At 34.5% G+C, this 13,240-nt stretch overlaps 1 protein-coding gene across 8 annotated transcripts in view; it reads left to right on the top strand.

Annotated features, from left to right (window-relative positions):
- CPEB2 (cytoplasmic polyadenylation element binding protein 2) overlaps positions 1–13,240 on the top strand; it is a 59,902-nt gene that overhangs the window by 36,619 nt on the left and 10,043 nt on the right. For 6 of the 8 annotated variants that reach the window (XM_084897010.1, XM_084897009.1, XM_084897007.1 and 3 more), the window contains 5 exons: positions 1,898–1,921; positions 7,631–7,801; positions 8,376–8,465; positions 11,015–11,133; positions 11,393–11,507. In XM_084897010.1, the coding sequence (XP_084753136.1) occupies positions 1,898–1,921; positions 7,631–7,801; positions 8,376–8,465; positions 11,015–11,133; positions 11,393–11,507 (519 nt within the window). The remainder of the gene's footprint in view (positions 1–1,897; positions 1,922–7,630; positions 7,802–8,375; positions 8,466–11,014; positions 11,134–11,392; positions 11,508–13,240) is intronic. The other 2 variants (XM_084897008.1, XM_084897006.1) reach the window with 1 other exon arrangement.

The raw sequence follows: 13,240 nt of genomic DNA, 5'->3' as shown, positions 1-13,240 counted from the left end.
AGGCCCAGTGCACAAAATTGGTGCACAGGGGCAGGAGGGAGTGTCCCTCAGCCACGCCTGCAACCTTTCCAATCCAGGACCTCTCAGGGGATGTATGACTGCCAGTTTAAAAGCAGTTGGACATCCCTCTTACAATCCGGGAGTGTTGGCTCCTAACCACTCACCTGCCTGCCAGCCTGATCACCTCTAACCACTGTGCCTGCCTGCCTGATGCCTCTAACTACTCCCCTGCCTGCCTTCCTGATGCCCCTGCTACCCTGCCTTCCTGATTATCCCTAACCTCTCTGCCTGCCAGCCTGATTGCCCCTAATCACCTCTGCCTGTTTGTATGATCACCCCTAACCGCCCTCCCCTGCCAGATGCAATCTATTGACAGCCCTCATTACAAGAGTTTTGTCTTGCTCCAGTCCTCTTCCTTCCCCAGGAGCCACCTGCCTGCCACAGTGGCGGTGCGGCTACGAGGGAAGGAAGAGGGGGGAGGCAGGTAACCATGTGGTGGCTGGGTTCCGACAGCGGTGTCCGCAACCGGTATCCATTTTTCCACACGCGGCCCGGCTACGTTGCCTCTTCTCCCGACCCCGCCAGGGCCCTTGTGCCCAGGCTGGGACAGGGAACCGGGGGTGGGTGGTGGTGGACACAGTCCCTTTCCCAGGAGGCCAAGGGCACAATCTCCGCGGTCCCTCCCCTGGCCAGCCAACCTCCCTAAGTCTTTCCTGCAGTCCCTCCCCCTCAGTCAGCCACCTCGCAAGGTCCATCCTTCCCAGCTGGCCACTTCCCCACCACAGTCCTCCCCTTTCCCCACCCCTGCACAAATTCGTGCACCGGGCCTTTAGTAGAATATATTTAAAGAAATGAAATGTTTTCTTTTGGTCTTTAAGTTTTATACTTTTGAGGAGACATTTCTGACAACTGTAATATATATTTTGATTTGAGATTTATTCCATATCAATTTTTCCCAGGCCTAAGACACCGTAAACATGAAATAAGATCTGAAATTCAACAGTCATTTTTGTTTACTGCCTTGGTTCTGTATGTCAATTTCAGAGTAAAAGTACTTATTGTATACTCAGATTTGGGGGTGAGGAGGAGTTATTTAAAAACAAGTTGTAAATTTTATCTAACTGGTAGTTTCTTATGAAAAATAAATTGTAGTATTTTTTTTCTTCATAAGGAATTATATAAACTGCTAGTCCCAGGTGAAAATGCCTTACTAATTTATACTTTTACAGTACTTAACATACCTACTATTCTATGATAATACCAATAATAATTTGTATCTGAATCCCTATTACCTCAGATGTCAAGACATAAGCACTTTAGAAAGTTGTTTTGATGTGTACTAAAGAATAGAAAGCATTATTAGCTATAGTATGTCATTGATAATTTCTTCAACTAAGCAAGTTTGATTATGGATTGATTTCTTTACTCTTTCTTCAGTACTTTTTCCAAGCAGGGTTTGGTATAATGTGAATTAAATCTGAATAATTATTTGTTGGACTATATATGCTACATATACTAGTAATAAGTAGAAAAATGAGGATTTAATTCAAATTGTTGCCATTCATTGGAAAAATTATTTGTGATTCTATTTAACTGTAAAATGTTACATATTTCTATCCTGCTCTCATGAAACAAATATTTATTCATAAGTTTTAACAGGAATGAGAATATAATGTATATTTCCTTTTAATTTCACAATTTTTATACAGTTTAGGTGAGATACGTAATAAATGGTTAAACATCATGCATATATTATATATTGGTATTACTGTAGCTCTGAAAACAAAGTAGCACTAATTTCCAGATGCCCACACAACTTTTCATATTACAAATATTTGTACATGTGGGCTTATTCTTAGTTCTGACATTTTACAATTTGTCCTTTGTTTACATGCAGCAAGGAGTTATGGGAGAAGACGAGGTAATTCTTTTCTGTTTGCTATGGTATAACTGTTTCTAATTGGGTTTTACTGATCAATGTTGTATTAATTATCACAGATTTCTTATGCGATGTCTAAAAACTCACAGAAGAATTGTATTTTGATTTGAATACTTACCAAGGTTTCCAATCTAAATCTCTTAACCTTTAAAGAACATTTCATACTAATAAGGTTATTTAATAAAAATATCCCTTTTAAGCTGTCTAGATTTTAATTATTTTAAAGTTATTTTATATCTTTTAAAATAAAGCTGTCAATTTATAATTTAAGAAATATGTTTAATACATACTAGTAAAGATAACATGCAATATGATTTTTCTACTCTAAATCTATACTATAACTGATTGCCTATCTATGGTATATGATTATGTGAGTTTATTTATGTTTTACCCAGTTGAAATTAACAAATTGACACTGATATATAGAAATCATGTTGCTAATATTCTCTGTCTTCTAAGAATATAATTCTCTTCTCTCCCCCCTCCCCGCCACTCCCCTTCTTCCTTCTTTCTAACACACACACACACACACACACACACACACACACACACACACACTTTCTCTTTCCCCATGGTAGTCTTCCCTTCAGGGTTCTGATTATCTTAAGGAAAAATCTAGAACTGTGTGATGCTGGACTAATAAACATTCTAGGAAAGCAGCTGACAGTTTCTGTGGCTTAAACTTGGCCTTTTTTTTATCTTTTTTTTTTTTTTTTTCATGTGCAGAATTGGAGAGGGAAAAATGTCTTTGGCTTGAGAAGTAAAAAACATTATACTGCATTATTCTTTAAGTGAGCAATAATCATGACATTTACATAGTTGTTAAAAGTGCAAAATAAATAGAAAGACTATTCCTTGACCCCTAAAATCTTCCTTGAGCAATGGAGGATAGACAATAATAGTGCCTTTTCATAAATATTACATGCGTGTGAGTGCTTCAGTTTTTGTTTTTTTTTATCTAGTCATGAATGCATGTGCTTTGAAAACAAACAAGAAAAAATATTTGCCACCACTGAGGACAGAAACTGGCATTTTGAATTCTTAAGTTGGATTTCTGGTTTTATATTTTTCTTTGTCTAAATTTAACATTTTTAGAATCTGAAGCTTCAAATGCTTGACTGAATTTTTTGATTCTTTAGTTTTCTATCTAAAAAACTAGAGCTATAGAAAAAAAAACAAAATAACTTCCTAAAGATTGTTATTAGCAACTGAGAGGAGAGGGAATTTTTAGAATTTTGGTATCTATTTTCATATCTATAGACTGTCTCATTTCACTGTGCTGTTTTAATATGGAGCTTCATTTCTCTTGCAAAAAGACCCACTTACCAAGTTGTGATTTTAAAGTATTTTTGAAATTTAGGATTATTATTATATACTTTTTATCTAATTAGCCTTATCAATGTATGTTTAGTCTTATTAGGCATATGCCAGTGTAAATGTCATGATCTAGGAAGTTCTTAGGACAAAGTTAACAGACGATCGATCATTTTGCTTGTCGTCTTTCATCTCAGTTCTGTAATTGTAGACTATGGTTATTTAAGAAAAAGCAACAGTTTCTGCTTTTAGATAGGAACTTGCTACTATTCCTAAATATCTCTAACCTCTGAGAGCCATAAAGATTTCCTCTGTTTTCAAGTTGCCTCCAGTATTGGAAGAAAGAGAACTCTCACATGATTTTAAGTAGAAGCCTTCTTTGGGACAGAAGTGACAATTGTCACACTTATTTAGCTTATGGGAAGATATAATGCCTGAATTTACATCTCAAACTATATAGCATTCAGTAATTTTTTTAGTTGATATTCTGTAAACAGAAGTCTGCATTAAAATTTTTATTTTAATTGTCGGATGAAAAGAATGCCCATTAAAATAGCTATTGATAGATTTTTATATGAATTTGAAAATATTTTATACCGTAATATAAAAAAAAAAAAAGAACAACAAAAAAATATGCCAAAGGAATGGTTCTCTTCCTATTTTTTACTCATTTTCCCCCTTTCTATTCAGTTTGCATATCTTATTACATCCTCTATGAGAAGAGAATAAACCTATTATTGGGGCAAAATATTTCAGAGTGACAAATGCACCTTATAATTTTATTGTAAGTTCTCTGGTGAAACATGCTTGATTTGATAAGTAATTCTGTCTGATTAAGCAGGTGATGTTCGGGAGAGATCAGTCCTGCTCCTCCTACTTTTGCTTTGATAGTCTTTTTTTATCCTTGAATAATACATAAAAGTCACACTGGTGGCTCATCTACCCTAATAGAATGATGTCTGGATCTTATAAATTGGGGTGAATATTCCTATTCATAATTAATTCATATAATTTGTCTTGTTTTTATTTTTAGAACAACTTCTATTAAATAAAAGAGCAGGATAATACATTGAGAGCAAAGAACCATGCTTCAAGCTATAAATTGAATAATTGTGCAAATGTTTTCTTTTTCTTTGCTGCCTTCCCCATTGATATGTTGGGAAATATCTTTATTCTGGGCTTCCAGAATAAGACTAAAAATATGAAAAGTCAAGTATAAGTATTGATGTTTAGGCACATGATTAGCATATCACCACAGTCAGAGTTAGAAGCTCAGTGTAATCTTAGTTATAACTAACCTCATATTACATTATGTTTATTCTTATAATTTGTTTCTTTTTCTATTGCAAAACTTTGATTTGCCTTTCATTTGTGTGTTCAGTATGTTTATACACATGTATGTGTGTGAATTGTTCTACATTTGTTAAAAATATGAAATCTATAATTTAAAAACAAACTTTCTACAAAGAAAGCTTCAGCCCTACATGGGTTTAGTGGTGAATGAATTAGATTTTTAAAGAACAAAAGTTTATTCAGTTCTGTATCTATTTATATGTTGTTGTTGTTGTTGTGTGTATGTGTGTGTTCTTGTGCCAATTTTCAAAGCTTATTTGTTTAAGGAATTTATTTCCTCTAGTTGTTGAATTTATTAGGATAGTTGCTTATAATATTTCCATTTTAGCCTTTTAATGTTCATAGATTGTATTGATGGATGTCCCCTTTTTCATATCTAGTGTTTGTAATTTGAGTTTTCTTTCTTAAACTTAGGGATATATAAATTTGATGTTTTTAAAGAGCCAACTTTGGCTTTATTGGTTATCTTTCTGTTAGTCTTCTATTTCTTAATAAATTTTTATTGATTTCAGAGAGGAGGGGAGAGGGGGGCGAGAGAGAAACATCAATGATGAGAGAGAATCATCATTGGCTGCCTCCTGCACACCCCACACTGGGTATGGAGCCCACAACCTGGGCATGTGCTCTTTGACCGGAATTTAACCTGGGACCGTTTAGTCCTCAGGCTGACAGTATACCACTGAGCCATACCATCTAGGGCCTGTTGGTCTTTTTTATGTCATGTTTGTTTGTTTTTTTTCTTTCTTAAATTCTTTTTGTTTTTAATTTGCTATTTTTCTTTTTATGACATAAACTAGGATTACTTTAAATATTTTTTCTCTAATATGCATTTAAAACTAATTTTTCTGCTAAGTATGCAGATTTTTCTCTGCATATGTAGCTTTTCTCTACATATGCTACATCCCACAGATTTTATACTGTGCTTTTATTATCATTCAGTTTCACTCTTTTGGGTATAAAAACCTGAAAACACATCCTAGTTTCATAGTAAAAAAGAAGAAAGGTAATTTAATTTTGGTTGAAAACTATTGTAAATATTTTAGTCCAAATCAAATTTTGAACAAATTCTACTTTCTTAAGCACATATAATTTTATCTTTATTGCTAGCCATTTGCATGCACTAAATATATAATTCTTGGAAAATATGTTTAAAACATACTGCATATGGAAGACATACATTATTATTTAGTGGTTCCCTTTTATAATCAAATTAATTTGGGTTATAGGAAAGGATAATTAGCAAGGTAAAAAGTAATATTTTTGGTAGTGGTATTTACTGAGCTAACTTCTCTTTTAAATAACTATAGCTTTTATGGCTTTAGAAAGAAAGCAGTTATTATTTTTTAGCAAGGAAGATTCTTAGTGTGGCTAGTATGTGATATGTTCTTAGCCTCTTCACTATATCTTTTGTTCTGGTTAATAGATTATAGATATTTGCTATTTATTAACTGTAATATTTTATTATAGTTAGAACATTATTATAGTTAACAATATGGAATAATTGTCAATGTAGTTTTTATTATACTTACAGTATCATAATTAGTATAAAAAGTGTCATTTTGAGCCACCCCTCTATCTGACATTGTTTATCTAGTGATTTCCTTAGTCACTGCATTCATGAACCCTAATTATTTATGATCTACATATTTTCTCATGATAAAAATCTGTTAGACTGTTGTATTCATGCGACTGCTAAATTTGTGTGTATGTTAGGACACTTTAAAATGAAATAATTTTCAAAGCATTGTCATATCTGAAATAAATATAACACTTAGTTCTGTCATTTTAATAAAAAATTAGTATTCATGTTGTTTCTCTACCTTACATTATTCCTTTTTAAAATATAGAATTATTTAAAATCCAACCCTATAAAGTTGAACCATTTAGTTACAATTAATATTGTTTTTAATAGACCTTGATGAGGTTGATTTTGTTAAGTAAAATAGCTCATTTTGAAAAATTGTTGATATTTGTTTTCTATTAGTCCTTATTTCTGATAGCAAATACTTGCTAAGTCTTCTTAAGAACAAGAAAAAAGTTATCATCTTGCTTGAACCCCGGTATCACTATTTCCTTCACCCACTAATGAAATATCTCCTTTAAACTGGCACTCTCCCCTCAGAGTGCTTTTCCAGCTTGATAACTTCTCAAATAAATTTATTTTTCTGACTTTCTCTTATTTTTTTTCTCCCACTTGAAAACTGTACTCAAAACCATGTTCCTACAAATATTTTTACTTTTAAATGTCCTGCCCTTTCTAATGCTCTCAGTAAGCACTGCTACCTTTGCAATTTCACCACAGATACTATTCAGTTTCACTTGAGGATTTAAGATATTACCCATTTATAAGCTTAGACTACTCCTCCCTCCACCATACTTCTGAAGATGGTGAAGTTTCTTGGGGATATGTGCTGCAGCTGCATCTAGAGATCTTTCCTTTCCTAATGCACATTCCTGGAGAGCAGGGAGTGTGTTTTATCAGGTCATTTTTATTTTTTGTCCCACATGGCCTAGCATCATGATTGCTGCAGAAGATGTGCCCTCCGACAGGGTGCGCTCCCAAAGGGCCAGCTCGGCTGGGGACCGAAGTCCAGAGGGAGTGGCTTTCTGTTTTGCACATGTGCGGAAGCCCTTGTCCTTCCTGTAGTCTGCAAGTGTTTTTTTCTATGTCCTCTTATCTTGTTAGTAATTTTCTTTCTGCTACCAGTTTCTAAAAGTTCTTTCAATTACATATCCAGTCTGGCCATCCTATATATTAGATTCTTGTTGCTTTCCAACAAATTTGAAGTGATCTAATGTTTGTGGGTCTGTTTATTTCTAAGTCATTTCTCAGACTGACTTAGAAATAAGTCAGCATTACTCATTCTCTCTCAAATCTAAGTAATTAAAACCTCAAACTATCTGAATTTCCTTTCACTTTTATGCATATGTCACCTTCATTGGTAAGCCTTTGAATTTGCCATTGCTCTTTTTAACTCTTTTTTCAGATCTGATATTCAAGTTATATTTGTTCTTATATTTTAGGTCGTTCTTCCCTCTTCCCAATCGATGATGGCTTGCTGGATGATGGTCATAACGATCAAGTTGGGATTTTAAACTCACCCGCATGTTACTCAGCTCATCAAAACGGAGAGCGAATAGAACGCTTCTCTCGAAAAGTTTTTGTTGGTGGCCTCCCTCCAGACATTGATGAAGGTGCATAGTCCAGTGATGCAATAAACTACTAGATTATTCTGAGTTAATCAATCAATCAATGTAATAAGTTTTCTATGGGCTGAAATTACCTGGAGTATATACAGGATTGGGCTTATATATGTTTCAATGAAACTACCTGACCTGTGTCAGACTGTAGTCTATTTTATGAGTATTATAGATTTTTCACATCTTGTTGTAGCATTCCTTTTTCTACAAGATTTTACTTGTCAAGCAGTAATGGATCTCTTTATTTAATTTAACATAATGTTGGCATGGTTTTCAAGCCAGTGATATTTAAGGATTGGTATTCTATACATTTATTATTATCCATATCATTTTATATTGATTATTCTGACAAATATGCTACTTTAAAGTGAATTTATTTGGACAAAATATCTATTTTTATGAATAATTTTAATAAGGATATTGAACATGATTTTAATATTCATATTCTAACTTATTTTAGGCTATTTGTACTTTAAAATGTTAAATATTTAAAGTAACTTACAAAATAAGGGGTTTTAGAATGAATTCTTAAACAAATTCCTAATGCATATTATTATATTTTCTTAAGATGAAATTACCGCTAGCTTCAGAAGATTTGGGCCTCTGGTAGTAGATTGGCCTCACAAAGCAGAAAGCAAGTCCTATTTTCCACCGAAAGGTAAGGGTTTTCATTGCTAATATTTGCTAGGGAATCAATTATATCTAAGCAAGAGAGACAATATAAATTACTTCGTGTCGTCTTTTCTAGTAAAACAAAACTAAATCCAAAAGGTGCTGTGCCACTTAGATAGTTGAACAGAGTTCCAGGCAGGAATTGAAATATAATTTTAAAAAGGAATTAGAATTGGTTTTTGTGGAGACATAAACAGTTTTTTTTTTTACATGAGTCTCATCTTCCGGATGGTGAACTATAAGCCTAAAAAAATGGGTTGGCACAAATTTAATGAAACAGAATTCCTGCTGTCTTTGTGACTGTTGTCATTGTGTCTGTTTTTAATATTTTTATTGATTTTTAGAGAGAGAGAGAAACATTGATGTGAGAAAGCAACATCAATTGACTGCCTTCTGCACTCCCCCTATGGATGATTGAGCCCGCCACCTGGGCATGTGCCCTGACAGGGAATCAAACTGGCAATCTTTCAGTGTCAAGGTGATGCTGAACCATCTGAGCCACACCAGCCAGGACTGTTACGTGGTTTTTGAGGTGGTTGTCAGTTTATTTCCTCAAACTTAAAACAAAAAATATACATAGCATGGCAAATCATAGTTTTGGTTTGTTTTTTGTTTAATTATAGTTAATTGTAGCCATTGCCAAAGACCAGTATTCTCAAACCTTGTTCTTTCAAGCATTTTTATCATTCCTGTAAGTCATAATTTTTCATGATTTGGGAAACACTGGTGCAGAAGCATTCAGTTTGTGAAGATACCTTATAATTAAGGCAGTGACTTGAGCCCTGGATACTGAGCCACACACGTTTCACTCTGCAGTGAATGAGGTTCACCTGTGTGAATATTAGCTTATTTTAATAAATTCTAGAGAGCCACAGATGGTTTGTTTTTGGTAAGAGTATTTTAATCTTTAATGGCTTTCCTTAGCTAGATCATAAGTTATTTGCCATGCTTGCTTAATTAATTTTTGTAATATAAACATTTCTTCCCTAATAATCACAAAATAATTAAGCAATATTAAAAATTTTGAATTTAAAGTATTGTTTTTAAATTAAGTAATGTGGAAATAATTATATAAAAATAATATCACAAAACATAAGCAGCATTAAAAATATTGTATTTAAATATTGTTTTAGTAAATTAGCCTTATATTCTCTTTATTATTATAAAGCAGTTATAGATCTCAAATGCTCAGCTTTGTATCAAAATTAAAGCCTTCACTTAAAGAAAACCAGTCTTTATTTAAAAAAAAATTTCAAGCATATTTAAATTGCTTCTAGTAATTAAAACAGTTCTAAAATGCATTTCTTAATCTTGCATAATTGTACCTTTGGAAGTTTCTATTTGTGTGAGTCCATTTGATGTCTTATTTATGCCATCGAGTAATGTAATTTTATTAAAATGAAGTACTTCTGTGTCACATCAGACCTTTGTGGCAGTAAAAGCCTTTGTTGGCAGCAAGCAGTGTTTTTGATTTCTATGTAAAACATGACCTCATGCTTCCCTTTGTTTATTGGAACAGATGTGCATGGACTGCTTGATGGCTTCTTCATATTAGGACAGGGTGGCAGTCTCCATGTTTGTTTGCACAGGAATCTTGTCAAGGAAAGGGATGTTTTTAGATCATTCATAGCTATCAACTGCTGGGGGAAATCACAAAGGAGTACACCAGGAATGTAAATGTTGATGCCATTTTATAATGAAGTCTGCTTTGCCTGCTGGATACATGGCTGATTAAAGATTGACAATTGGTATCCCAAGGAAAGGAGGAAGTGCGTATTTCCCAATGATAGAAGAATTTAAGCAAGAGCTTGGATTTACAAGTCTAAATAGTCTCTAGGCTGAAAAAAATTATTTGTCCAAGTTGAGACTTGATTTCAAAGTTCTGGCCCATTCTGAAGGAACCTGCTTTATTCCAGCCTCCCTAAGATAGTTATTTCGTATCATGTGAAAGTTGTCAAGTTGCCTGGGGGATTTTCCCTCTGCATATGGAAATTCCTGGCCTTCCCACATGTTCTGTAGTCCAAAAGTGTGCTCTAGATCTTGGTACCCTAAAGGGCATTTAGAGAAAACTTCAGGCCCTATTATGCTCCACTGATTAATCATTCCAATGGTTTGAGAAGGCAGTATCACTGCTAGAAAGAGAATGGGACAGCCCAGAGTTTGAAATTATTCAGCCAATTGCTTGCTTGTGTTACTGATGTCAGACAAGTAATTAACCACTTGATACCTCAGTATTTTCTCTATAAAGTGGGAATAATGTTCCATAGACGTGTGAGCATCAAATGAAATAGTTGATGTAAAACTTTTAGCACGGTACTTAATAGTAAATGCTACATATAAAGTAGCTAATTAATTTACTGAGTATATGTTTTCATGGGCATTCCAATAGTATATTTGTTCTCCTATAGAAAATATAATGATGCTAATTCTATTTATAGGATTTTCCCTTTAATAAAAACTTATATTTTCTAAACAGTAATGAAATTTGGGGTGCAAACACTTAACATATTGCCTCATTGTTCATGATTATTGCAGGCTATGCGTTCCTTCTCTTTCAAGAAGAGAGCTCAGTTCAGGCACTGATTGATGCTTGCATTGAAGAAGATGGAAAACTCTATCTGTGTGTTTCCAGCCCCACCATCAAAGACAAACCAGTAAGCAAGCACCACATGGACTCTAAGCTACAAAAATAAGTTTTCCAAAAATGTTTTGAAATGATTATTAGTGGAAAACAATTCAACCACCATATTAAGATACAGTTTGAATAATTTACAATTCCTAGATAAAAAATAATAATTTGTTTCTAAACCCTACTACCTAAAATTTTAAACAACGAAAAATCCAGTGCTGCAAAACAGCATAAGCTGTAAAGGGAATAAGACCCAATAAAATACCGTCCTTTTTTTTTAATAGGTTCAGATCCGTCCTTGGAATTTAAGTGATAGTGATTTTGTGATGGATGGTTCTCAACCTCTGGATCCCCGGAAAACGATTTTTGTTGGAGGTGTTCCTAGACCACTGAGAGCTGGTAAGTACAATACTAACAAATTGTGCTCTTTTAAAAATCACTTAAATATGAATTGGTTCAGTAAATATTTGGTAGCTGCTGTGTACATGGCATGTTGGGCAGGTGAGGGGCAGATTCCTCATGCACCAGTAGTTGCTCACTATAGAATTCTGAGACAAATTCTGAGAACCATTCTTGAAATCATCTAGTAACTGGAGAATTGAGCAGTCATCTGTCAATATTAATAGCTAACTCCAAACAGACTCATAAGGAAGATCCACTCAAATACTTCTGACTTCTTAAGTGTAACTTGCTAAGACATGAGAATTTTATATGGATTGATTTTCATATCTGGGGAAGAAATTTGGAATTTAAAATATTAGCACTTTAGATAAGTGAGTGATAACGTGTGTCGTCGGGAACCAGAGATTTACTGGAAGATGTCAGAGAAACGTATTATAGATGGAAATATCCACTGTACAAGCTCGTTTCAGGATACCATATATCCTGTAAAGTATATTAGTGCCTTCCATTGCTGCACCCTCTCCCAATATGGGAGATTTAGGTTAAAGAACCATTCTCACATGTAAATACTAATAGAACATAACTGCTACAAGGAAAGATTGTAAGAAATAGGAGAACATATGGCAAGGGAAGGTGATATAGTCTGATGTTTTAAATATACTTGTAGTTGAGCTGATATGTAAAGACTGCACAGTAGTTTGGGGTGGTCAGGAAGGTTATAAGGAGTTTCAGATAAAGGGAAGAGCATATCCAAAGGTTTTCATTGGCGGGAAGCAGATACATTGGAGGGACTGAAAAAGCCCAGAGTGCCTGACGCGGGGTATAAGGAGTGAGTGGAGAGACACGGAAGACTGAAGAAATAAGCAGGAATCTGGGCAGACAGATTTAATATGTTAATTTGGTCTTTATCCTCAGAGCAAGGGGAAACCATTGAAGAGTTTTAATAGAAGGAAGCATGATCACATTTGCACTTTTAAACGTTGACTTTAATGATTCACGGGAGGAGAGCCCAGTTGAGAATAGACAGTGGACAGATTTGGTGGCCTATTATTGAAGAATTCAGATAGTAGTGGCTTGAATTAGTGGTGGTAGTGGAGAAAGAGCCAAGTGAACAGCTACTATAGGGAAATGCAAAGGTTGTATCTCTGCTTTCAGTCTTAAGACACTGGGTAGATCGTGGTGCCTTGTACAAGTTGAGGAACAGTGGAGAAGGAGCCGGTTGGAGGGAGATTTGGGTCTTGGTTTTGAAAGCTGTGGCACCATTCAGAGCTCCTAAGTAGAAATTTCATTTAAGCCATTGCTATGTAATACAGGTATATCTGCCTTTTAAAAGTTGATTTACTTGATGCTACTTCCTTTTACATTAGTACTTACATTATATTTACATGACTATCTGTTTTAGCTAACCAAAAGAAAAAGAGAAAAATAATTACAACCTGAACAAAAGTTTTCATAGGGAAGCCTCCACTTTCAGATAGTGAGGGAAACCTGTATATTTTTTGAGAGACTTACACTTGCTGCTCTTTTGCAAATAAACTTTGGGTGGGGGAGAGATCTGAAGCAGAGAGATAAGGCTATTGCCATGATCCAGGTGAAAGTTGGAATGGGAGGTTAGTGATGGAGATGAGATGATTAGATTCTTGATGTGGCTTGAAAATCAGGGTCACATGATTACATGTGCAGTGGGGGAAAAGATAAAGCCAAGAGTCATGACTTGGCAACTTCTTCTT

The sequence above is a fragment of the Pipistrellus hanaki genome (assembly GCF_964339955.1).
Source record: "Pipistrellus hanaki genome assembly, chromosome: 1".
Lineage (NCBI taxonomy): Eukaryota > Metazoa > Chordata > Mammalia > Chiroptera > Vespertilionidae > Pipistrellus > Pipistrellus hanaki.
This window is presented reverse-complemented; position numbering and strand designations above follow the sequence as displayed.